Raw genomic sequence first — 25,696 nt, 5'->3', positions numbered from 1 at the left:
CGTGGAGTGTGAGCGCGCGCCGGCCGCCCAGAGTCGCGGAGTGGGCGGGGGACGGAGGGCGCGGTGACAGTGGACAGTGCCGGACCGGTGCCGCTGTGTGGCGGCGGTCAGTGTCGGACCGCAGCTCCGCCCGGCGCCAGCGGGTGTCTGAGGGAGGGTCGCGGGTCGTGTGCCGGCCGCGTCCGTCGGTAGGGCAGGCGACGCGCCGCCCGCCCATCCAGCTCACACCATGCTACAGAAGGTCTCCCCGGAACCCATGGAGAACTCGAGCGGCTACGTGTCCAACACCAACTCGATGAAGCCGCCGCCGGTCAAATACGCCACGGTGGGCCGCAGCCGGCCCGGCGGCGTGAAGCGCACCTCCTCTCTGGTGGTCTCGCAGCCAGTCGTGCCGCCGCCCGCCGTCTACAAGGCGCCGCCGAGACAGCGCGAGCTGCGCAAACTCTACAAGAACGACCTCTCCCGGCCGTCGTCCCAGGCGTCCCGCAGTAGCGGCGGCTCGGGCGCCGGGCGACGGCCGTCCTCGCGCAGCTCGCGTGAGGCCATGTCGGAGCGGGCGTCACGCCAGCGCGCTGGCTCCACCCGCCGCTCGTCCTACTCCAAAGTCCGCCGACCCGAGTCTCGCACCTCCTCCAAGGCGCTGATCCTGCGCCGTCGCGAGTCCAGCCGCCGCGACGCGCCGCAGCGGTCGTCCTCGATCCGCTCTGGCCGCGAAGCGCGCGATGTGCGTCCCGACTCGCGCGCCTCGCAGGCGAGTCAGCGGCCGGCCGGGAAGCAGTCTCGCTCCATTTTTGGCTCGTGGAAGCCGCGCATCACCCTGCGCCGCTCCAAGTCGCTTCAGGTGAAGCCGGAGCCGGTAAAGAAGCGAGAGATCCGCTTTGGCGACGAGTACGAACCGAGTGTGATCATGATGAAAGGCGTGGAGCACCGGCGGTCGGAGGCGGGCGCGCGCTCCATGTCGGCGCGTGCCGACGCTCCGCCGTCGGGTCGCCGTCTCACACAGACCCTGAACCGCCCGCCGCGCCGCTCCAGTCCGCCGACCCGCTCTCAGCGCGCCTCCAGCGCCGACGTGACGCGCCGACTGGAGCCGCTGGGAGAGGCGCCCCAGGAGAGTCCGCCGAGGGCCCGCCGGTACCGACCCAACGAGCGGGCCGGCCGCGCGCCCTCGGAGCTCTCCAGCTCGTCTCCGCGCGCGCCCGTGTGGCGGGCCGACTCGGATGGCTCTCTGTCGGACACGATGACGGCCCGCTCGCGCGGCTCGACAGTCCGCTCAGCGCGGCACGGCGACAGGTACGCGGCGCGATCGCAGCGGTCCCGCACCCGAGTCTCAGAGTCCAGCGGCGACAGAAAGAATGCCGGAGTCATGGGCTTCCTGCGGCGCAAGTTTTCACTGAAACCTCGCGACAAGCCGTCACCAGCGCCTGTGAAGAAACGCGAGCGAGCATCATCGTCATCACTGTCCTCGCTGGAGCGACCGGCGCGTCACAGCAAGCTGAAGACGGCCAAGTCTCACGAGGTACTGACGGTGGAGCCGGGGCGAGCCGAGGTGGACACGGAGCGGACTACATATCGCTCTCTGCCGCGCACACAGCACCGGAGCGGCGCCGGCGGAACGAGTCTATCGCGCCGGCTCTCCTCCCTCGGCTGGGCCACCGTCGGGCGGCCGACCGAGCGCAGCCACAGCTTCCGCGACGAGCCGCGCAACAACGAGCGGCTGGACCTGCCGGCGCCGGTAGCGCCGCCCAAAGCCACCAACGAGACGAGTCGCGGCCGGCCGCGCGCGCCACCCGAGGAGGAGCAGCCGATCCAGCCCATCATCCAGCAGCGGCGCGCCCTCTCACAGCCGTCCCTGTTCCACCCGGCTGAGGAGCGCGAGCCGCCACAGGAGCCGTTCACGCACTACGCCAACCTGCCGTTCCAGCTGTCTGCACGGCACCGCTCCTCGCCAGACCTGACCGAGCCGCTGGCGACGGCTCCGGCCGCGCGCGCCGCCTCCCAGCCGAGCCTGGTGGTGGCGGGCCGGGCGAGTCGGCGCTCCTCCGCCTCCTCCAGCAGCCTCGAGTCTCCGGACGAGCGGCGCCACTCGTCGCGCGGCCGCAGCTCGGCGCACGGCGCGCACCGCAAAGGCATCCTGAAGCGGCAGCGCTCGACTGAGCGGCGCCACGACGGCGTCAAGAACGTCAACGTGACGCGCGACCTGGACAAACACGGCCGTCAGCGACAGCACGGCGTGCTGCACGACATCGCGCACAACATCAAAAACGTCTTCCGGGTGAGTGGCCGCCTCGGAGATAGGTACGGGCCAAGAGTTTCCTTCCGGCGGGGCTGACTCCGGACCGTGGGAACCCGCCTTTGAATAATGTCACGCGGACGGGTGAGTGAACCTGGGTCACACTGCTCGAGATGACAGTGTTATCGCTCCGGGAGTTAACGAGGTAAAAAGGAGGATCTTACCTGGGCATTAGTCGTAACCTTTTTGACTTCGTCATCACGTTTGTTTCACTTCGTGGCACGTTTTTGCAATCGTGTATGACTAGCGATGCAGGCCATGGCTTTCAATGGCTTAATCCGTGCACTCTGGTCTTTCCGCAATTCTAATTTCACGATTGTTGTGCTCTTTTTTGGTCACGCTGTGGCTGATCAATCACCTTCATGTCACCCGAGCATGTGCAAAACGTGGCTCGACTCGCAGAGGAGTTTGGAACGGAGCTACTGTTTTTGACGACGTAAAGTAAAAATTCGCGGACACGGACTCGTATCCGATCAGAGATTTACTAAGCTGAACCCCTGAGTGAATACATAATGTTGGCGTCGTTCAAGAGACATTGGTTGGTCATGGTGGTTGGCTCGTGTCCTCAATATTCATAGGCTGTTGAAATCGGTGTTTGGCATGGCTAACTAAGCTAAGCCGTCGTCAGCTTGTCAGTCAATCTCGTTAGTGGCTGTTCGTTGCGGTTGGTCAGGTCGGCCGTTGACCACATGACTATGATAGTTGGACCGTATCTTATTACAATTAATGTCCGCGTCATTCTGTTGATCGGGTCATGTAGGTGGCTGTCCTTCAGAGACAGAACAGTCATGGGCTGTCACAGCCACTGTCAGGGAGAACGCAGCTTTGAATGTGTGCTATGGAGGCCATTTTTCGTGGTCACAAACATTATGCAGGAACGGCTGTGTCGTGACTTGGCTATTTGGATAGAATTCGCCGTATTTGCTCAATGTAAAACCAAACCGCCGCATGGTATATTGGTATCTGCTAGGGGACAGTTGATCCGTATACCCGACCAGCCACCCAATCGCAGTCTGGCGTTTTATTCAGTCGATAGACGGTTATCATCTCGGATAAGCGCAGCGGCAGCGCGGATCCGACATTGAGTTATACGGGATCCCCGAGCAGGGACGACCAGGGGGCGCTGACCGGTGGGTCGTCTCTCTGCCGGTCCTCTGTGACAGGCTGCGGGATACAAATGACCCCGGGTCGTTCTATACGCGGTCACAGACCGGGCGGTCGCCCTGCCGACTGACAGGCCGGCTCGATGTCAGTCGTGTCAGACGGCGCCGTACTCGCTTCATGGACCGCTGTTCGACAGGAAGTAATGCCGGCCATTGTATGACACCGCCCGGTTTTGTCAACCGCTGTCATTTACTGTGAAGCAACTAACAAGGAGCTTTGTTATGTAATGTGGTCTTAAAACAGAAAACATTGCCTGAGTGCATTTTAAATAATTGTCGCGATGCGAAGCCTTGGAAATAGAATAACCGACTTACTTGCGTTGCTCTTTCGCAGCACAACGCTAATGTTACTTCGCTCGGGATCAAGCAAGATCATTTTTTTTTCAAACTTGTATGCCTGCCATTGAATGGCAACTGACTGTTACCAACTGGTCGATATCGCTGAGTTATTGCGTATCAATCATCGCATGAATGGACCAACTCAGCCGGTTTCTTCTGCTCTCCGGACGCATGTCTCCGTATGACTCCTCCCTGATGTGTGTGTCCATGTGTGTCCTCACGCCGTTAGCGGCGGACGAATACGACAGGTGTCCGCGGTCCCCGATCTGCCTCTGCGACCGGTCGCATGACTCGGCGCTCTCCGGGGTGCCGCCGCGCGCCGTATACTAATGGTGCTGATTAGTGCCGGCCTTGGCTGCTGTTTGAACTGGTGGCCGGCGTAGGAGGCCTTAAATTAGTCGCGTCACGTGCCGGGGCGACTGGTGCCGCCTCTCGGCGAATCGCGCGTCCAAACTGAGTGGTGAAACGACTCCGTGGCGACAGGCCGGGCTGGCGTCTGACGCCGCCCCCGCTCATCAGCCTCCGCTCCGAGCGGGGGTTCACGTGAGAGTCCACAGCGGCTCCGCTGTGCTACCACAGACCGGCGCCCGGAGCAGGCGTCAGCGCCTCCCTCCACCCGCTGAGACGCCCCTCCGATCGATCCGCGCCGGCCTGTTGTGAAACGCCGCCGAGCTGTCACCTCGGCTCTGATGGCCCTGACCGCCTCCGCCTCATCAATCTCTGACGCCAACGCCGATCTTTGATAGCTCACCTCCCTCGCTGCCGACGCAAAGGGCGGCGCTGATTGTGGCCTCGCCCTCTGTTATATGACAAACGTCAGCTCCTGTCACATGATCGCCTCTGACAGATGGTACCCGAGGCAACGCCGTCGATGGCTGTTAGCTGTCGAATCCAGAGCTATCGTTACATAAACTATCGCTACATTTAGTTAGCCTTTCATAACAGATCATGTACTTTATCCCAATCAGGTCACCTCTTACTCTGTCACCTCTCACTAGTGACAACTACCCTGACGTGCTCGATCTCAAGGAGTTTCGGGGGGGGGGGGGTGATGCCTCCCTCATTGTTTCCTCTGTTAAAGACTGCCATCGCCGGCGGCCTAGCCTAGCGTCTGTAGACAGACGCAGTGACTCGCCGCCCGCCCGCCCGCGCGGGGCGGACAAGGGCGGACCGCACGCCTGCTCCGCTCCCGTTAGACGGTAATTGATGACAGATGGGCCCGTGATGGGCGGCGGCGCGCCGCGCCCTCCTCCAGAGCACCCGGCGGAGAGCGGCCCTGTCCTCCGCGCCCTCCTCTAGAGCACCCTGTCCTCCGCGCCCTCCTATAGAGCACCCTGTCCTCACAAAGCACCCAGTCCTCCTCCAGAGCGCCTGTCCTCCCCGCCCTCATACAGAGTACCCTGTCCTCCTCCAGAGCACCTGTCCTCCGCGCCCTCATACAGAGCACCCTGTCCTCCAGAGCACCTGTCCTCCGCGCCCTCATACAGAGCACCCTGTCCTCCAGAGCACCTGTCCTCCGCGCCCTCATACAGAGCACCCTGTCCTCCTCCAGAGCGCCTGTCCTCCGCGTCCTCCTCCGGAGCGCGCGGTCCTCTCGGAGAGCGTTCAGTCCTCCACGCCCTCCTCCGGAGCACCTCACATCATCTACAGAGCACCCGGTCGTCCGCGCCTGCATCCCTTTGTGTCTGTATCCCTTTCAATCTTCTCATTATTTCTGCCTTCCCTTCTTTTGACTTTTCTTTCTTTATTTCTTTCTCCCTTTCTTCTGTGGTCTGACTTTCTGCGCTAGATAGGAGCCCGGTTTAGGAGAGAGGGCAAACCCACTTCAGTTCTCTCCTCGGCTTCCGAGTTACACCCTGCAGCGCAGCAGCTCTAGAAGCTAAAAGGGTCTCATGACGTATGGGGGCTCCCTAAGGGCCGGTGGCATAACGCTCTATCAACTCTCAGTGCAATTTGTCAGTCCTGACGGTACTATTCAGAGCAGCACCGGACCATGACAGAACGCCGCGGCGCTGGGAGGGAGAATAATAGCACGGATACGGAGGGGTTTGGGTCTAATACAGCGTGGTCTTAGTGGGTCATTTTACCACAGCGCGGAAAGATAATGGGGTAAAAATGGTGTGCCAACTGGCCAGACTGCCACAACACTGCCAGATGGTGCTCTACATATACTGACGACAGACAACTTTGGTGAATGATGACAGTGCATCTGATGACTGACATCTGACGGCCGGCTGCTTACTAACATCTGACGACCGATGGTTGCTGACTGGTGGCTGTCTGCTGGTGTTTGCTGACAAACATCTGACGACCAGTCATCTGACGAGTAGTTGACTGGTGGCCGTCGGCCGGCGTTTACTGACTGACATCTGACGTCCGGCGGCTCGCCGTCTCCCACTGACACCTGACGTCTGGTCTCCACTGACGGCCGGCGCTGATACATTGTTCTGGACCGTGGGACGCCGTCTCTCTCCGCCTCCCCGCCTCGGTTGTCCGTCAGCTGTCAGCTGGGGTGCTATCTGAGCGGCCGCCGCACACAGCTCAGTCCGTATTCAGACACATCGGGTGGGCAGTGCGGTGAGGGTCGCTGCCCTCCAATACAGGTCAGGTCAGCAGTCGGGAGTGCCCAGTCCGCCCCGGTCCATCGCGGGGCAGACGCCGATCGCTCAGCAGCGACACACGCAACATGAGAGCGGGCGCCCGCGGCACCGATTCCACCCCACCGAGCGCTGCACTGTGCATACGAGGCCAGCCACTGACGGTGGCAGGCTATCTGATATCGGATTACCCTGCACCGAGGCGGCATTAAGGACGCGATCGATCATGGTTTCTGCGGGGATACTCCGGCGGTTAGCGGTCCCGTCCGGCGGCCGGTGTAGTTCGTCTGTGTTGGTTAGTGGTCGGGGACCGACGACTAGAGGAAGATGGCGTGCCGTTGCCACGTCGCGCCGCTCCGGTGACGTCCTGTGGTCGCTGTAGCCGGCCCGGGCCGTCCTGGCGGCGCCACGTGCCCAGTAAGCGGGTCTGAGCCGGCCGGCACGGGCCGCGCCACCACCGAGCCGCCGAGCCGCCGGGCCGCCGAGCTGATGGCCTTGTGATCTAATGACTCACCGCGCGCTCGTTAATCCGTGTTGAAACTGGCCTGACCCCGGTGTCGGCTGAATGGCCGGCCGTTGGGCGGCCAGGTCGTGCCCAGTCGACCGGTTGTTACGGCTTAATGAGCGGCGCGGCGCCGCCAGTACCCTATCAATGCAAGCCGCCGCGCTGAGCCGCTCCAGCCGACCGGCCGGATCTGAGGCCGCCTGGGAAGCCCGCTCCGCCCGCTCAGAGCTGCGTGTCCGGGCGACACCGGTATGTGGCGTCCCGACCTTGACCGTGGGACCTTCCGGAGCCGTCCCAGCCGCCGTCTCTGAGCGAACCGGGTCCTAATGTGCAGCGGCAAGGACGGTGTCCGAGTTTGAATGGCGCTCCCGTACAGCGATGGGCCGCAGCACAGGTGTTCGACACGTCCAGGCGGGATTACTGCAGTAGCTGACACAATGTCATCCAACTGTACCCGTGTGAACTGGCACTTTATGAAGGTAACGGGAGAAGCTTACAACAGTGGTCAGTGGTAACCCATTTAGACAACAGATACCACCTGCGCACTCGGCGAGAGTTTTACTATATTGGTGCGAGCAGAATAGGCTCAGAAGCACTGAGGGTTTGGGCAGAGCTCTCAACGAAAACAGCCGATAGCATCCGGCCATCACCGGTTACCATGCCCAACTCCGCGGGACTCGAGTTTCTGCATCATCCCAACTATAAGTTTCTCGTCCACCCCTTATACGGTGCCGCTCACTGCGGAGTCGCCGGTTAGGGCCAACGGACGGAGCAGGAAATTCGCCACCAGGAAAGGCGCGCTGCTGGCTGTGGCCGGCGCGGGCTGCCGCAGAATGTGTACCGGCCCGAAACGAGCCGACAGTGCGGAATGTATGGCGGATCTGTACAGGACGCAGCTATGGAATGTAATGACTGCGTGTATAGTGTGTGTACTTAACTGCTGAGCGTGCAAATTATCAGGAGGACGTTGTTGAGAATGCGGACGAAGACAAGGATGTACAAGGATGTACAAGGATGTATGTACGATGCAAGGTCGCCACACTTGTGATCTGTATATTTTTCTCACTCTATCTAACTCCATCTCTCTCCACCTCCCCTATCTCTTTTCACTTTCCATGTCGTTTCCCCTGGCCCGTCTGCTTATTCTAACCCTGTACCCCTCTGTGTTTTCAGCACCGGAAGAGCAGCGACCGGCAGCCGTCCGAGGGCCGCGCGGTCGTCCCCTCGGGCGACTCGGTCGTCTCGGAGCGCTACGTCAACGTGACCAACTCGCACGAGGAGCACGAGTCGGGCCGCCGCGAGGAGGAGGTCCACCATCTGGGCTCCGTCTCCAACGAGGTAAGGCGCCGCTCAGGCAGCTCACTCACATATCACTGTCTACAATCATGACTTAGTGACACAGACACAGAACAGACGGCTCACTAACTCGAGTATATCACACAGCTTTCTGGCTCGGGAATAACACAGGGACAGGTCACTGGCTCGGCTCGGATGTAGCATGGGTAGTTCACTGGCTCGGGAATAGAACACAGTTTCCTGGCCCAGGTATAGCACAGGCACAGTTCACCGGCCCGGCGCAGTTTGCAGCTGCAGACCTGCGGCGGTGATGCTCGCTGATCAGCCATGACGCAACAATAAAAAGCGCTCGCTGATTTCATAAGTGCCAATGGAGCGGGAAGCCCCACTGTCCGCCGCTGTCGGCCGTAATCAATTACATCTGTCGGTGCGCCGTGTGGCTGGTTGCGTTAGGCTGTGCTGACACAGTTGGGTCGCGGCGGCCGGGGTCGTGAGAGGCCGGGTCGTTTCGCCACCGGCAGCGGCGCGGGCCGGTCGTGTTGCACGTCAGCCCCGCCTCCGTTTGACCCGCTAACGAGCGGCGCCGCGCCGCGGGGGGTTATTAGAGGCGCTCCCAGCGGCCGACCCGGGCCGCACATTGACCTGTGACGTCACCAGAGCAGTGACGTCACAGAGGGATGGGCTGCAGGTATTGCAGCGGGTCTGGGCGTCATGGCGGCTCTTCTTTGGGGCCTTTTAACCTGTCGCGGATGGACGGTGTTACTGCGAGAGAGACTCAGTAGCTAAGTAGTTTTCAGCTGTAACTGAAGGGGTATAAGGACTGAAAAACGCACTCGTTGATCAGATCACTAGGTCCGAAGAGATTCGTTCCTCTGCCTCTCTTCTCTCCTTTCTCCCCTGTCTAAGTGCCCGCGATACCTCGACGCGATCGGCTACTCCTCCTTTCAGCGATTGACGAGCTAACGACGAACAGGCGAGAGAACCGTCATCGTAACTTTGACTGGGATCGTCCACTCCACTGTGCAGAGTGAGATGTCTCAGCCTTGTCTCTCCTCCATCGATATACGACATCCAGGCACCTGATAACTACGACCCGCCCTTGTCTGTTCAACACGTGGCCCATAATCAAGGATTGTGTGACCTACAGAAGCGAACCACAGGTCTGCTATCGAGCGCTGTTGTGAATGCCGTAAAATGGGCGGTTGCACGAAAGAGTGAACGGAAAGAGATCGGCACACAGAGCGGTAGTTTTTCTGCTCACCATCTGCTCGGTCGACCTGTGTGGGTTAGCAGTTCGTGCTGTTTATGCAGTGGTAAACATACATGTAGGTCTACTATTTGGGCGATAAGACAGACAGACCTGTGAGAAGGCGGGCCAGCAGCCAGTCAGCCGTTAGTGACTGCATGCGTCCTTGTTTAGCTTGCGTTCCTCTTGTCAGGTATGCGTGAGACCTGGAGGCCTGCAATGGATCTGTGTGAGACATAGGATGTATTCCATCGGTAACTCTGTTCCGGGGTCGGAAGGTGTGCACCTGGTCTATGAGCCTGCACCTGGATACCGGGGGATATAGTGGAGCGCGGCTGCTCCCCGGCCGGCGGCACGCCACTCCCGTCCGCGCCCGTCTGCAATGGAAGGCCACCCGGATATATCGGCCGGCCAGGGCCACAGGTGTGTGCCGTGATAGCGCGCTGATCTGCATTTCTTCACGCCCTGCCATCGGGCCGGCAAATCCTCGGACAAAGCCGACCCTGGCGGGGCGCCCAGGGCCGCCCGCCAGTCCGTCTCTCAACGAGCTCAGCGCGGGAGTATGGGGCTGAGAGGGAAGAGGAAAGGAAGAAGGCTAACACCCAGGGGGAGAGAGAAAGAGAGGAGAGAGAGAGAGAGAGAGAGAGAGAGAGAGAGAGAGAGCCGTCGCCGTCCCATCCAGCCGTCGCCACTACCTCCCCGGAGCAGTGCCCTACACGGCAGCCGACGTGGCCGTGGCAGCTGTCACGAGACTAAGTTATGGCCCGCAATGTGATACTCAGCAGTAACTGAACCCACCCCGTACTTCTGCTGCCGACTGCCGCGGTGGTTACAGATGTGCCGCGGTAACGGTAGACGGTCCGGGGAGCTTGAATGGTCATTATAGCGTGGCTGAGTCGGTAGCAGTTTGGGAGAAATTGCCACAGTTTAGCGGGAATGATAAGCGGGACGCTGTTATCGCCCGGACACAGCCACAGCCAGTTGTTTGAACTCGCAGTCCATACCAGCCTGCACTCAGTGTTGCAGTCTATAGCCATGCAAAGTCCATACAGGTATATTTTTATATTGTTCTACCGCTTCAATCAACTGTCAGGACTTCAATTCCATAACAAATTACTACCAATCGGTGGGGAATTGGGGACTTCATTGTTGAGTAATGCACAAACACCAAATTGTTGGAGACGTCAACCATGCAGTGCCGAGTAACACCAGCTGAAGACTTCAACACCGTACGATATACCACTGGACTGCGGTGATATTTTCACGCTGAACGTATATGCTGCAATATCCTGATCTCTTCCTTACACAGTACACACACAAAACTGTGCTATGGAGACTGCATTTCCGCACTGCAATAACACCAGACGGAAGAATAAGCCTCACATACCACAAGATAGGTACTGACTTCGATCGGAAACTGCATGGTGACTTCGTTTTGCTGATGCTCTAACACTAGACCGTGGAGACTTCATCTCGGCATACTCCACTAGCACTGGGTGTTTGTGGAAGTACGGACTCCACCTTCACCAACATCAACACCGTTCGCCCGGTGCAGGAACTGAGAAAACACCACTGGTCAGCAGCACAGCGGCACAGAACAAAAACACCCGGAGCTGATACTGCGGGCGAGCGGCGACTTAACAAACATACCAGTCAGAGCGCCGTGCCGGCATCAAGACCCGCCGCCGCCGTCACCGGACATAAAAACGACGCCGTCGTCGCGGATGTTGTCTTTCTCTGGACGTTCTAAAGAAGACGGTCAGCCGCCGTCGGACTGTTGTCTTGCTCTGACCTGAGCGGAGGAAAACGGCCACCCTGGAGCGGTGTTTTGCCTAAAATGGTTGGACATCAGACACTAGGTCGACATGCGCCGGTCAGTCGGTGACCTCAGGGGCCGGGCTGGGGCCTCGGTCGTGACCCCGGGTCATGAGAGGCCCGTACTGAGGCCGAGGATCAGCTCACGGTGACCCCGAGAGCGAGGGTGCGATCTGCCCGTGTGTCGTGCCGATCAGATTAGTGAGCGTTCACGCCGTTCGCTCCGGCGGCACGCGGAGGCACCTGGTGCTGGGCGGGCTGAGCTGCTGGCCCGTGGGAACGGACCGCTGCCCGTGTGAAGGCGCCCGCCGCCCGAGATACCCTCAAAGGGCCTGACGGCAACGGCACGTTTCTACCGAGCGGCCAGCCGAACAAACGAGCTGTTTGCACAGGCGTCAAATGAAAGTCGGGCAAACTGACACGGCGCAAAAATAGAGATCATGACCCACAGCAGCGCCACAGAGCAGATCGGGATCCGCGGCTGGCGTGCAAGACCGCAAACTCCCGAGTCGTGCGCCCACTACGCCTTCTGAAGTTGTTGCAGAATGGATGGCGTGTTTCGCTGATTACCGCGGCGCTAAAAATGAGGGCCGCACGGTCGTTTCAGAGCCGAATGCTCCAGGTACAGAATCCGGCCGATTTTGGACCACAATGCACCTTACACGTGCACGCAGTGACCAAATATGGTGGCGCCCGTAGACGCCAGTCAGGGTTTGGCGAAATAGTTGCACCTGATCGGATTATTCATAATTCGGCGTTGTTGGGAGGGATTGTCTTGTGATTTTGCTGGAGCGCTGAGTCAGCGACTGACTGGTCTGAGCTGAGCCGGTCATGGCGAGAGCGGGCGCTGCCGAGAAGCGCCTTGTTTGGACGGTGTCACCCGAGTGGCAGTGTCAGATACTGAGGAGTGTCAGTGCCAGATACCGTTCGAGTGTTAGCGTGAGACACCGCCTGGATGTCAGTGTCGGACCATCATGTCTCTCCACTCCGCCGCGGAGATCATGTCTCATGGAGAGACAGCTCCGCTAGTCTCTCTCCCCCTCGGCAGTGGGGCTGAGCCGGAGACCTGTCCCGGTCCCGCCGCGCCGCGCCGTAAACGGAAGACAATTCGTCACCGCCGCCTCTCGCTGCTCGCCACAAACGGTGTGATCTGGCGATAACAGCGACCGTTTTTGGTCACTTCCGCAATGGACACGTTCGGCGAGACGCGGGCTTTATTTGGCTTCATATCAAATGGTTGTTACCTGTCTGGAAAATTGATGTGCTTAGTTAAGCTTATCATAATGTTTGTCCATCAACCGCACGCAGCGTTCAACACATGGAAGTGCTTGACAAAAGTCATACTTGAGAGGAGCACGAATTACTGGCAGACACACCCTGGCGTGGCTGCACCTCTCGCCGCGGGCTGGCCCTGACGCCGGGGAGGGTCCGTCCGGCCCACAGGACACACCTATGAGGGCGGGGTGCCGCCCGGACACCGAGTCAGACCGGCACCGCCGCCGGCCGCTCTGAGAGCACCTCCCACGACCGGCTCCTTTAACCGTGAGCACACAGCGCTGCAACCCGCAGGAGCGCATCCAGCTCCCGGCGGATCGAAACGACACACAACAGGGCAGGCGTGCAGCGGAGGAAGGGTCGGGCGAGAGAGCTAACCAGACGGCAGCTGACCCTTCAGTGCTGGTCGGCGGGCAGGTCTGTCAGCTCTGACCGACCGGTGCGGCGGTGGACCGTGCAGGGTCAGCTTACATGGGACGCATCCACTGACGCGCGACGAATGGCAGCCGAGGTCTGCGCGGCCGACGTCTGCGCTGCACGTCTGTCTTCTGTGCTGCAGCTCTTACCCGCTGTGCTACCTGAGCTGCACCTGTAAGGCATCTCCTACTCATACCGCATCTTCCTCCACCCGTGCCGCACACTCCTCCAGCGCTAACCAGGTGTTCACGGACCAGGCCCGGCGGCCGTCTATCGGCGATCTGGCAGCTGTTAATGGGCTTCGTGCCGACGCGCCCGTGCCGCCACCCATGACCGGCGCTCACTGAGGCGGCGCGGCGGGTCACGCGGCGGGTGCAGGCCGAACGCCGCGAGTCGCCACTCTGGCCGTCTCTGCCACCTCAGCTCTGTTTGTCCCGCTGTCCAGAGGGCACGGGCGGCCAGCTGAAGGAGTGTCTGTCTCTGTGTGTGCTGTGTCAGCTGTGCACCGGACTGTCCGACGCTCGGACATGGAGCGGGCTAACGGTTCGGTCTCGTCTGCGGCGCCAGGGCGGGTTGGCATAACATAGCGGAACTGATTTGCATGTTTGCCGTGTGACCCGATGCATCTGATACTCGGCGTGAGACTGTCCACCGACTCAAGAACATTGCAAACGTCTCATTGTCTGGTTAGATCCAGCTGTACGCGCGTAGGCTCCGGAGTGTCAACTCGTTTCTGCCGCCGCTGGCTGCACCCGACTGCCTAATGATGGCCTCAAACCGGCTGAGTGACCCCGGCCCAGCGGCGGCTGATCTATGCAACCCATTCTGGCTGCGGCACTGAGTAATTGTGTCACCGTCTCAGGATGTCAGTTGTGTAACTGGCTGCCCGCACCCGGCCGGCTGCTCGGCCACTGGGAGAGTCGATCCAGCCTCCCACCGCGGCCTCCCGTCAGCTCCCGAGCCAGCAGACATTCCTGGGCGAGCCTGCACGCCGTCGACCGAATATGGCCCGTCCTGCCGCGCCCCCAGCAATGCCCAGAGCTGGATTCCTTTCGCAAGCGATCAGATTATGGCTCGTTACTTATGCCAGCGGTTCATGTAAAGAAGATATCATTGGGTTTCTCATGAACTGAAATAAAACTCCGCTTCGGTGAATTATGGTCATGTTTTATTCTTCGGGTGACAGTTGTGTTGATTGGTTAGCTCCTTTCAGCCCATTCTCTTCGCGTTACCTGTCAGGCTGGAGCTGACACATACATGTTGCAATGTTACTCGCTCGTCCCACCTGAGGCTTACGTGTCTCTCTTCTGTCCAGCAAAGCTGATGTATATATATATATATATATATATATATATATATATATATATATATATATATATATATATGCGCCCCGTGCCCGGCCTAGCGTGGACGATTTCATGCATTGTTGATTGTTCCGCGTCCCGGCCAGGCCCGTTCATTGGGACGGACGCAGGAGACGCTTACCATCGAATCCGCCGGGCTTATAAGACCCCCTGTTCGCTCACTGAGCCTGATTCAGTATAGAGTCGGCTTTCAGTAGGGCTGGCGTATCCTCTTTCCATGGGGATGGTGCTTGCCCAGTGCATAAGGCTGATGCACCCTGTCCTACTCGGTCAGGGTTTGATATTTCTCTATATCGTGCCCAGTAGGACCTGTGTCCGTGGTTCCCCGCCCGGCGCAGTCCGCTCCGTCAGAAGCTGAGGCGCCGACCGGCTGCGTCGCCGGTCGCCCATACAAGGCTTGGCGACCTTGGCGACACTGGGCCGGCCTGCGCGGCACGACCCGGACCAGCCGCGGCGCCCCGTGCCGGCGGCAACGTGCACAGGGCGCCGCGCCGACCCGGCTGGGCGGGCCGGCCGCCGATCCTGCCCCTACGGCCCGCAGCGCCAATTTTCCCGGTCAGTTCACAGCTGTCCCGCCTGCACGCGTAAAGGAGGCCCGCATGGACCACCGATGTTCGGCAGTCAGTTCGGTTGTCTCAACCTGCGGGAGGTTGAGTTATGATTGCAGAGGCTCGTGTATGAGGTCCAGCAATTCAGAGGTTTATGCGAGGTTAGCCTTGTGTGGGCCCAGCTGTGCACAGGGTTGCGTGAGGTCCGGCTGATCAGATGGGTGCCCCTCCAGCGCTGTGAGGCCCCGACTGTTCAGGAGTTCGTGTGAGGTCCGGTTGATCTGGCGAGTGCCCACCAGCCCTCTGCGTGTGCTCGCCGTTCCAGCTGCTCGCTGCGTGTGAGACTCGGTTGGACAGGGACTGTTAGATCCGGTTGATCAGGTGTGCGCCCGCCACCTCTCTGCGTCCGCCGGCCGTTCCAGCGGCTCACGGTCACCCGTCGAGCTGCAGTTCCTGCTGGCAAACCGGTTATCGGGGGCTGGGCGGCGGCCCGGGCTGCAGCGCCGCTCTGCCCGTGACTGGAGCCGCCCGGGGCTCGGGGAGGACGCACTGGACCCACTGCACGGACCCCCGTCACCCACAGGGCTGTCCGACCCCGTGTGATATTGCAGCACCTGACGCCTTAAATCACACACTAACACTCGTTGACCCTGCAGGGAGCGGGCTCGTGCTGAATAGGGCCTAGGGCTGGGGCTCTGGCTGTGCTCTGGCCGCAGCCGTAGTGAAAGTGCAGTCAGTGTGTGCGGCCGAAATAAATCCTACGAGCTTGGTGCCAGACTCTGGCGCCGTTCGTGATTACATCTGTACTACATATGTATATTGCGACCTTGAGTTTGAGAACACGTCGATAGCTATCGTGGCGAGGCCGTCCGGGCGGGAAGGCTGCGCGCCATTTTTGCGCTGGTTATTTCAGTCATGTTCTTATGATCGGTGAGCGCGGCCAACCGTAAACGGAAGGGTCTGCACTTTGCATGCTTATTACTCGCTGTGACGGGAAGGCGCGGGTCGACCAGGGAAAATAGACCCATTGAATGATGGCAGGTGTCGCTGCTAACCTAGTTGTTACGTTGGCATGACAGCTAGTGATTCTCGCCGTGAACACCTAGAATTATTCGAATTACATCCATGGTACGTGCTTAGTGCCGAGTTAGACGGCGCTCCGTGGACGGCGTGCTAAAATGGCCATCTTTTATAACGGCATATCCGCTGTAGTGTCCGGGATGGGGATGACCGACGGCTATTTAAGACTCTGACGTTAACCGGGTACGTCCCATGTCATCCCTCCCCTGTCTCCCTCCCTCTGCAGTTAGTCCTGCTGATTACGGTAGACTGACCGCCTGCACTCTGCAGTTCTCAATGAATTGGCCTGCTGCAGCACAGGCGTATTTTTCGCATAACTGGCGGTTGCAGTAACTCTTTCACTAATCGGACGTTCCTGTCCCAATTAGAATGGTGCGGTTGTGGATTTCATCAATGAACCTGGCTGGCTGGTCGGGTTACGTCAGGCACGCTGGGCCTGTTTTGTATTCGGGACCGCACCCTCGTTGTGTCCGTCCGCAGCGGACCGAGATCAGCTGTCTCGGCGCAGCTCCTGTCGAACGCAGCTGTCTCCTTGGGCCGGCGAGGACAGCCGATCAGACCAGCTGGGTCATCACGTATCGAATCAGCCTCTGTCCTCGGCAGTCAGCAGGTCCAATCATCGACATGCCATCCCTGCCGGCGTCGCTGTCCGACCCAGCCCTCCTCAGCCGCCGACAGGCATACATCATCAGGTTTACATCAGGTTTACCCATTCAGCCAACTATGCGGCGATGTCGACAGCGGACGCTGCGCCAAACAAGGCGGTCGCAAGGACAGGGTCCGGTTGGCCGGCCGGGCGCTGCGCTGAATAAAACATGAGCCGGCCGGCCGGGGCCGCTCGCTCGGCCGGCCGGCTGCCGCTGTTGCATAATGACCCGGGTCACGTCCATAGCCGCCGGCTAGCGTGGGAGAGTGGCCACAGAGCGGCGAGATACGATCGGGGCGAGTGCCGCGGCCGCCGCAAGGTCGACCGGCGCCTGACGGCACAGGGCGGAGCAAGGGCGATACGGATAACGATCTTCCACCCACTCTCGAGGAAGGTGGGATGGGGACTCCGAGTTCAACTGACACCCTAGCTCGTACTGGCACTTAGAGGTCCTTCTGACACTCTCAAGGTCCGACCGGCACTCACGAGGCCCGGCGTGCCCTCACGAGGTCCGACCGACCTCAGTTTTCCGGGTCGGCGGCGGTCAGTGCGTGGTTGTTCTCGGCCGGGCCGGCTGTTTGCACTAGAGCGGACCGTGAGAGGTGGCCCACGTGACTGCTGACTTTCCGGCGACCTTCTGTCGACTGCACGGCTCGGCCCCGCCCTGCACTACCTGATCCCGGTCCTACACCGCCCGATCCCCGCGCCGCCAGCAGCGCTGTCAGGGAGCCGGGGCCGCCCAGTGTGACGGGCCGGCCTGTCGGCTCCCATTAGTCCCTGCAGCTCGGCCCAGTTTCTCAGGAAAGCCGACGTCTGACCGCCGCACACTGGGCCGATCGCCAGGTCTAGCACGACATGGGTAAAAAAATCGAACATTGTGTATGTGCAATGAAACCTATACCAATTTGTTCAAAAATGATCATACTACATTGCTGTGTTCTTTGTTTTCCAACACAATTGCTATTTCATGGCGAAAACTCAGCTTAAACACGAACTTCGGAATCGTTTGGACCGAACTCGTCCCCCGTACTCTTCGACAACGTATCTTTGATCCACGAAAACAATCACAATTTGAGGAGGAATTCCACATTAATATACATCAAACGATAGCTCCGGGTCTGCAAAACACACATAACCACATGAAAAAGGCGAGCTCTTACTTGGTTATGATGTATTTGCACCGCAAAGATTTAAAGACGAAAATATAATTTCACATCATTGATGTCACACACAAATAGACTTTTAAAAAAAGTACCGCAGAGTACCGCTTCGAAAATCTCGCTACATGTCAATGAGTCATTGCACTACGAGATCCAACAATCATTTCTTGCGACTTTTTGCGACTTTGGATGTCAGCAGCCAAACTTCAACCCGCGCCGGACCGGTGCTTGGCGTCAAACGCGCCGGGCCGGGAGGTGTTGATTGAACACTCCCCTTCTAATTCGGCTCCTGGGCCACATAGCGACACGTAGTAAGTGACATTTGAAAGAGCGCCCAAAATTCCAAATAGAGTAATCAGTCATTTCTAGGTCAGGTCAAAGGTCACGTCACCAGAGGTCATCAAAGGTAAAATGTTGCATATATCAACATTTCTCGAAACACCGGCCCTTACCTCGGGGACCAATAGAGCGACATCGTCGCGGAAAAGTGCATTCAATTGCTTTTTTAGCGGTCTTTTTGAAATAAGCCCTCAGATTTGGCTTAACCCTCGCCCCTAGGGGTGTTTGTCCAGCCGCGAACGTATAGAAGGGATCCGTTGGACCCCCCTCCCCCCCTGCCGTTTCGCCACTGATCGAGCTAGAGCTTCGCGGAAAAGACGAGCGTGTTGCCCGTGACAAGAGGAAGCTGATGATACCCAATTGTAAGGTCCTAGGTCATCGGTTGACCTTCCAGGTCAGGTCAATGACCCAAAAGTCGGGAAAATCGGGACCTGTCAGAACGTCGTAAACGGTAAAGGGTGGCTGCTATGGGTTTTTTGGGTGCTGATCACGAATATAATGTTATTTATGATCATAGATGATGTCTTCATACATTTAGGCCAGGTCGGGTCAGGTCAGGTCAGGTCAACTAGTAAGGGCTTTGCCGGGTATTTGTAGTAGGTGGCAACCGCCTCTGACACGTTCGTTCGTAACATGTTACCAAGGCACCAAAGCTACATAGTAAATGTTCAAATGGTTTCTAGATTCGAATTCAGCTCCAAAAACTAGCCTAGAAACATGTAAAACTCGAAAAAGTGAACCAAGGTCATCAAAGGTCAATGACCTTGCCTGACCTTCCGGTGACCTTGACACCCACCCTTATGCATGGGAGCAACATAATATCTCATGTTTGAACGCTTTAAATCACGAAAAGACTGCAAACTCGCGGCTAATGCGAGCCGACATACGCTGAATCGCGATTCCGGCCAAACATGGTCTCAAAAGAAGGTCACAGGTCAAAGATCATAAGGTCAGTGTCATGAAATTTTCAGGCTAGCTGTGAAATTAATTATCGCGAGGGTACTGAAAGTTTCGTTGCGATCGGCCGCTTTTTACGCGAATTATTCGCGAAAAACCGAGGGTTCCGTTCGAAGATTCAGGTCCTGTCGCGCTAGAATGGCATATCGGCCCACTGTGCGCCGGTGAGCGGCTCGGTCTGCAGCCGCCGCCCTGTCGGCCCCCGATCTCGGCTCCGCGGCGGCGGTCGCGGCGCCGCCGCGCCGGTTCTGACGCGCCGCGCGGACGGCTGATCCGGCGCGATCATGTTCTGCTGGGTGGCGCGGTACCGCTGGAATGTCGCCCCTGTCGGTCGTTATACCAAGCCGACGTGCACCCTGAACAGCTGGGTGACGCAGAACGGACTGGGATGTCCCATGACCGCAACTTGTCGGTCATCAGGTCCTTCTTTGCGTACAGCGTACCGGTATGTCCACCAGTGTTCTGACACTGCCAACCTGTGACCTGTCCCTGACTTTAACTGACCTCTGTGTAACCTCCACTGACCCATGACCCCTCTCTGCTCTGACAGGAGGTGCAGCGCGCCATCCGGGACGGTGTGGACGCCCGCCGGCTAGTCCAGCGCCAGGTGAGCGCCGGCTCCGGCGGCGGCGGCGCCGTGGTGGATCCGCGCGCGCCGCAGCGCCGCCTCCTCCACCAGCACGGCCGCAGCTGGCGCACCGTCGACACCGACGACCTGCGCGAGACGAGCCGTCGGGACCGGCACGGCGAGCTGCGCACCGAGTCGGCGCATACCCACCAGCACGAGGAGTACCACGACGCCAAGGTGCGGCCACTAGAGGGAGTGCTTTCAGGGAGGGAGACGGGTGATGTGTAGGGATCAGTGTCGCCCCGTCCTCGTGATCTGGATTAATGTTTATCGATGTCCACTCCCTTGCCGGTACGCTATTGAAGTCAAAGTGGGATGTACTGCGTCGATAAGTGCTGAGAATCGATCAGGGTCAAAGACTTGCTGAGAAGAGTTCCCATGCCTCGATGTCGTGAATGTCATGGTTCCTGGTAAGATTGATATCTATTTACGTTTGAGCTGGGGTGAGTGCGCCGCTCATCCCGTAGACTCGCCGGCAGCCGCAAAGTGCACCTTTCATGACCTTTTACGAAGTTACCTTTTATGCTAACGTAATGGGGTATCTGTTGAAGGCTCATGGCTCTACGGCCATCCGTATTTTACTGGCTGGTGGGGCGGCCAGATAATGTTTCCCGATTGTGCCGCTGGCGGTTACAGAGCGTACTCCACCCTGCCGCCGCACGGCGCGCCCTCCGGAGAGAGGAGGGCTGGGGAGAGAGGAGGGGTGACCTCTGGGAACAACTGCGTCTTCCATGGGCGCCGGCCGGCCCACGCGGTATCCTTGCAGTGGCCGTGCCGGTGCGATCAGCGATCCGAATATGGTGGTGGTTGATCTTGGAGGGGGGAAGGGGGGCTGTCATGGCTTCCGGTGACAGCCCCCCTCCCTCGCTCCCCCCCCCCCCCGCTATCATATAAGCTACTGCCCCCTCCCCCTCCCGACGGGTACTCGGATGTCAGTACAATCCTTGCAGATATTTTATCGTGAGCCAGATCTGGTGAGACGGTGAACGAAGACGTGCATTTCGAAACGGCAGGCACCGATCGGCGAGAGAAAGAACATGACCGGAACCATGTTACTACAGAGGCTCACCTTCTGACATGATCTGCTCAGATAACTGCAAATATATCGAACAGTATCTGATCGTTCCAATTCCAAGTTGGTCTCATTCAAAAGTCCTGATGGAAGCTATCTATGAATGTTAAACTACGCGACTGCCATGCAGTCTGCGACAAAGCACGCTGTCGCTGACAGTGAAATGTGGCCCTGCTGGGTGCTGAGCGCTGCTGTTTCGGATTCCTCTTGCTCATACGGAGGACGGGCCTCCCGTCCACCCGACGTCGTCCTCCGTAAAAGGAGCGGCTGAGTGACAGCTGCCACTGGTCCGCGATATATCGGCCAGTCATGCAGACTGAACAGCGCACATACGCTGCCGGCCGGCCCGTGCTGCGGGGTACCGCTCCGCCCCGGCCACTCACCACCGCCGGGCCGATCCAGCCCAGACTGTGTGTCAGGACGTGACGCCGCCGACCGATACCCGCCGCCGTATACGGAGCGCCGGCGCGACCGGCGTCGCCCTCACCGCCAGATTAGGAGGCGGCCGCGCCACGCCACGCCACATCTGATACGGCCACGCCAAACACAAAGAATGTATGGGAGCGTGGCGCGGCCGACGCGTGATCAGCCTCGGAGTGGCGGACGGCGGGACCCCGGGCCGGGCCGTGGGCTCCCCTGGACCCCAGCAGTGGGCAAAAGGTCATATAGAGCACGATATCATTTCCAATGGATTAGAACTCACATCCGGAAATTGTCTCGCGAGATATGTCCTCTCACAGTGACACTCCAAGCCCTACCTCAGCTCAGGTGTGTCCGTCGCTTCTTAGAAATATGTTCGACTTATAGCGCCACTGTATGGCCCGTGTGATTGGTATCCCCAGCCAGCCCTCGCCGTCCACTGTGGTAACCTCTCAGCCGCTCTCCGCTGTGCAGGTGCCTGAGGACGGTCCTGACGAGGAAGCGCGCGAACAGGTGCGCTCGTCCAGCCACAGCCGACGCCACACCAAGGACGTGGACATGCTGGAGCACTTCTCGGTGCCGAGGGGAGGCCGACTGGCGGACGGCATCAAACTGGGAGACGGACTGCGGTGAGTGACTAACGTCTCAGGGTGACAAAGGTTGGGAGGGGGTTACCTAGAGGTTAATTAATCGTGAGAGAGGTGAGATGGATACCTGGGTGTGAATTCTGAGAGGCAAGAGAGGTTCACTAAATGACGGTGACAGTGTCAGCGGTATGACGGAATCCATCAGGAGCGAGGTAGGGAACAAACGGTTACGTTTTCCTGGTGAAAGGTGCTACAGTGCGTGTAGTAGCTGGGCTGCACGTATGTCATCCGTTTTTCCTACATTTTCTCAGGGAGAACTTACATTCCTACATACCATTTATACGGCGTTTGGTCATAGTTGTCTGGGGCTCAGCGCTCGACTGCAGCATATGTATGTTGTCCCGCATGTTCTTGCTATGTCTGACCGTCCGTTGGCCTCCCTCTCCCTCACAGGTATGTGAAGGAGAATGTCGAGGAGCAGCGGCAGGGCGACCCGGAGACGGGCGGTGTGTCGGAGCGGCTCCGGGAGCTCCACCGGCCGGCACTGCAGCACTCCAGCACTTCGATCGAGTACCGCCCCGGCGAGCATAGGGCCAGGGGTGGCCCCAGCAGCAGCTGGCTCAACGGCCACCTCAGCGCCGAGTCGCCGCCGTCGCCGCGGAGTCCAGAGGAGGACGGCCGCCGGCAGACCGGCTCCAGCCACCCGGAGACCTGGCGACGCACCGAGAGCTACACCCGAGAGGTGCGCGAGACGCCCGAGCGCACCTACATCAAGGAGACGCGCGAGTCGCCGCGCGGCGGCTACGAGCGCGTGCAGCTGGTGCCGGCCGGCGCGCCGCGACCGCCCGTCAGCTCGGCCATCTCCGACCTGGTCTCTGAGGTGGACGAGGACCCCATCTTCGCCAGCAAGTTCAGCTCGGGCAAGTCGCGCGGCGGCGGCGCCACCCTGGCGTTCACTAGCGTGCCGCGCGAGGTGGAGCGGCCGCCGTCTCCGCCCGCGCCCACGGCGCCGCCGCGGACCAAGAGGAAGAACCGGCAGAAACAGCAGGCGCCGCCGCCGCCAGAGCCGCCGCGGGAGGTCACCCACACGCCACCTCAGAGGCGCCGGACGCCACCACAGGAGGCGCGCTACTCTCCACCCCAAGTGCGCCGCATTCCCTCCCAGGAGGCGCGCTACTCCCCGCCCCAGATGCGCCGCATTCCCTCCCAGGAGGCGCGCTACTCCCCGCCCCAGATGCGCCGGTCCTCGCCGCAGGAAACGCGCCACTCTCCGCCGCCGGTGCGACGCTCTCCGCCGCAGGAAACCCGCTACTCTCCGCCGCAGGAGACGCGCTACACACCTCCCCGTCGGTCGTCAGCCGGTGAGCGCGACAGTACTCCGGTGCGCGTGCAGACCACTCAGCAGGAGGACGGCCGGATCGTGAAGGAGTACCACTTCTGCAGCAGTCCGCGGCCGCAGCGGCCGGTGCGGCGCGACTCGCCGTCGGCTGTCTGGGAGCGCAGTCGCAGCTCGGACGAACCGGACGGACCGGCGGCGGCGCGGCTCGGCGGACTGGCCGGCCGGCGGCACCAGAGCACCGAGCAACTCGACTGGCGCGCCGCCGAGCCGCCGTTCAGCACACAGACGGTGGACCGGCGGCGGCCGGCGCGGCCGCACCAGGAGCCCGTCCTCCAGACACAGACGCTCCCCAGGAAACCGCGTGAGTCGCGCGACCCGCCGTCGGCCAGTCGGCTCGGCGCCTCCTCCAAATTCGGCGGCAGCATGATCAACGTCTCCGTCCGGAACAACGTGTTTGGTAGCTCACCGGTGACGCGTCAGCCGCCGCGCCGCACTAACAGTCTGTATGAGAAGGAGGAGGGGCCGGCCGGCGGCGGCCTCAAGAGCCCCGACATCATCTCGGCCATTCAGAGGACGAGCGGTACGCGGCGCGAGGAAGACGACGATCTCCAGCGTCGGAACGTCGAGAAGGAGCCCGAGTGGCGGCCGACCGTGTCGGCGCACCCGCCGCCGCCGCCGCCGCCGCCCCCGCCCGCCAAGGTTCCCAAGGTGGCACCCAAAGTTGCGCCCAAGGTGGCGCCCAAGCCGCGACCAGCGACCAAGGAGAACTTTATGCGCGGTCTGATGCAGAACGCTCCCGAACTGTACTCGGCACTGCACGGCGACGAGCGGAAGGACTCCAAGACGCCGTCTCCGAAGCAGAGTCCGCCTCCAGCGCTGTATCGTGCCCGCTCGCCGGCGCCGCTTACCCTCGACTACGGGGCCATCTACCCGAAAACGCCGCCCGTGTTCAAGCGACTGGAGCGGCTGCGGGCCGACGAGGAGGTGGTGACCAAAGAGGGCCGCTCGCGCTCCACCACGCCCGCCGAGGACGTGCACAACTTCCGACTGGGCACCATGTCCCCGACCGGGGAGCGCACAGATCTGATCAAGGTGGGTGTCTAATGTCTATGTGGCAGGCCGGGGAGTGGTAGGGACTCTCCGCATTCCACTCAGCTGATCGAGCTCTTGGGGACTAGAGAGGGATCCGGGTTGGGAGCTGCGTGCAGCAGGAGATTATGCCCTAGTGCTGCCTGGGCCGAGCCCAGGTGTAATGTGGTAAACAGCGCAGTATTCGCAGAAGGCAGCTTTGTGCACGTGGCCAGAGCTTTCCACGAAGTGCCATTTTATCGGCGAGCTTCCGGCTCAGCAGCGTTCCGCTTCAATGCTGCATTTTGCAGTTAAGGTGCAGCCAGGTGGGGTCACTCTAGCTTTGCTTTATAGCGCATTTCCTCTCAGATAACTGACGGGTCGTTCTATGATGTTTCCGGCCCCATCTCTCTGTCAGAACCCTGCTGACGGATGGCTGTGTTTGCCAGGTACAACGGTGAGCTGCCGAGTTCCGAGTGAGCTCACAGCCCGCTGACTGTCGCCACAGCCGCCAGTACCCACCAGCCGCCACCCCGGGTCGGCCCGGCCGACTCGACGGCGCCCTGCTGCCTCAGCGTGCGGAGAGACACGGCGGAGACACAGGCCACTCTGCCTCAGCGCTGGAGAGACACAGCGGAGACACAGGCCACTCTGCCTCAGCGCTGGAGAGACACAGCGGAGACACAGGCTGCTCTGCCTCAGCGCCCAGGAGACACGGGCTGTTCTGCCTCAGAGCTGAGAGACCACTCTGTCACCAGTGGCGAGAGAGAATGTCCGCCCGTCGCCCAGTGCTGGTAGAGCAGCAGTGTGTCATGTTCAAGTGTCGTGAGAAGGACGTCCGTGCCGGCCGTTCGCCCCCGTGGATTCACTGAACCGGGAGCGTCTTAGAAAAGTGGCCGGCTCGAGCTCGCTAGGCGCCATCGAACGTTCGGCGAGTTGTTTAGGTCGAACGACCCCTGACGCGAATACCGATCGAACTGGTGAATGTTTATCGATGTAGGCACCTAACGCTTACTAGCGTGCACAGTGCGCCGCAGAGATGTTATGCCATGGTAAGTGTGTGCCGTGAATTAAACCATGGTGCTGTGTTGTGCCAATGCCTGCGTGACAAACCTAATATTAGGAGTGGCTTATTTAACTAATAATTGCCTTTTATCATCTCTAATCGTTTTCCATATCTGTAAATAGTTCGAGAAGTAGCGTTCATTCTATGAGTGTATGAGCGAGTGTCTTCGTAAAGCACAGAGCGAGTGGAGGTTGATTGAATCCATAGACGGCTGGACGGCCAGCCCGGCCGACGGCTCTGCGCATGTAAGAGAGAAAGAGAGAGAGAGAGAGAGAGAGAGAGAGAGAGAGAGAGAGAGAGAGAGAGAGAGAGAGAGAGAGAGAGAGAGACGTGTCTCTATGCATAAGCCAGTCAATAAACTGAAGACGCAGCTTTTTGTTTTGCCCTGTTGGAGATCGGTTTGAAATGCTAGCGTCAGGTTTCCACTTTGATCGTGTTAAGTCCATCTTCTGGTCTAACTTTATATTATTCATATCATT

General features: G+C 59.8%; 2 protein-coding genes across 2 annotated transcripts; both read left to right on the top strand.

Moving 5' to 3' along the window:
* Positions 1-19,893, top strand: LOC122368685 (serine/arginine repetitive matrix protein 1-like). The gene is made up of 3 exons (XM_043342881.1): positions 1-2,272; positions 8,068-8,232; positions 19,588-19,893. Exons 1-3 carry the CDS (start codon positions 230-232, stop codon positions 19,891-19,893), a joined length of 2,514 nt encoding a protein of 837 aa, XP_043198816.1. The 5' UTR covers positions 1-229.
* A 3,040-nt stretch (positions 19,894-22,933) lies between these two features.
* On the top strand, positions 22,934-25,587 carry LOC122368680 (serine/arginine repetitive matrix protein 1-like). Its single transcript, XM_043342869.1, has 2 exons — positions 22,934-24,175; positions 24,601-25,587. Exons 1-2 carry the CDS (start codon positions 22,934-22,936, stop codon positions 24,610-24,612), a joined length of 1,254 nt encoding a protein of 417 aa, XP_043198804.1. The 3' UTR covers positions 24,613-25,587.
* Positions 25,588-25,696: the final 109 nt, after the last annotated feature.

This window comes from Amphibalanus amphitrite, unplaced genomic scaffold, assembly GCF_019059575.1.
Source record: "Amphibalanus amphitrite isolate SeventyFive unplaced genomic scaffold, NRLGWU_Aamphi_draft 000032F_arrow, whole genome shotgun sequence".
Classification (NCBI taxonomy): Eukaryota; Metazoa; Arthropoda; class Thecostraca; order Balanomorpha; family Balanidae; genus Amphibalanus; species Amphibalanus amphitrite.
The sequence above is the reverse complement of the archived record's forward strand: the minus strand, read 5'-3'. Positions and strand labels throughout refer to the sequence as shown.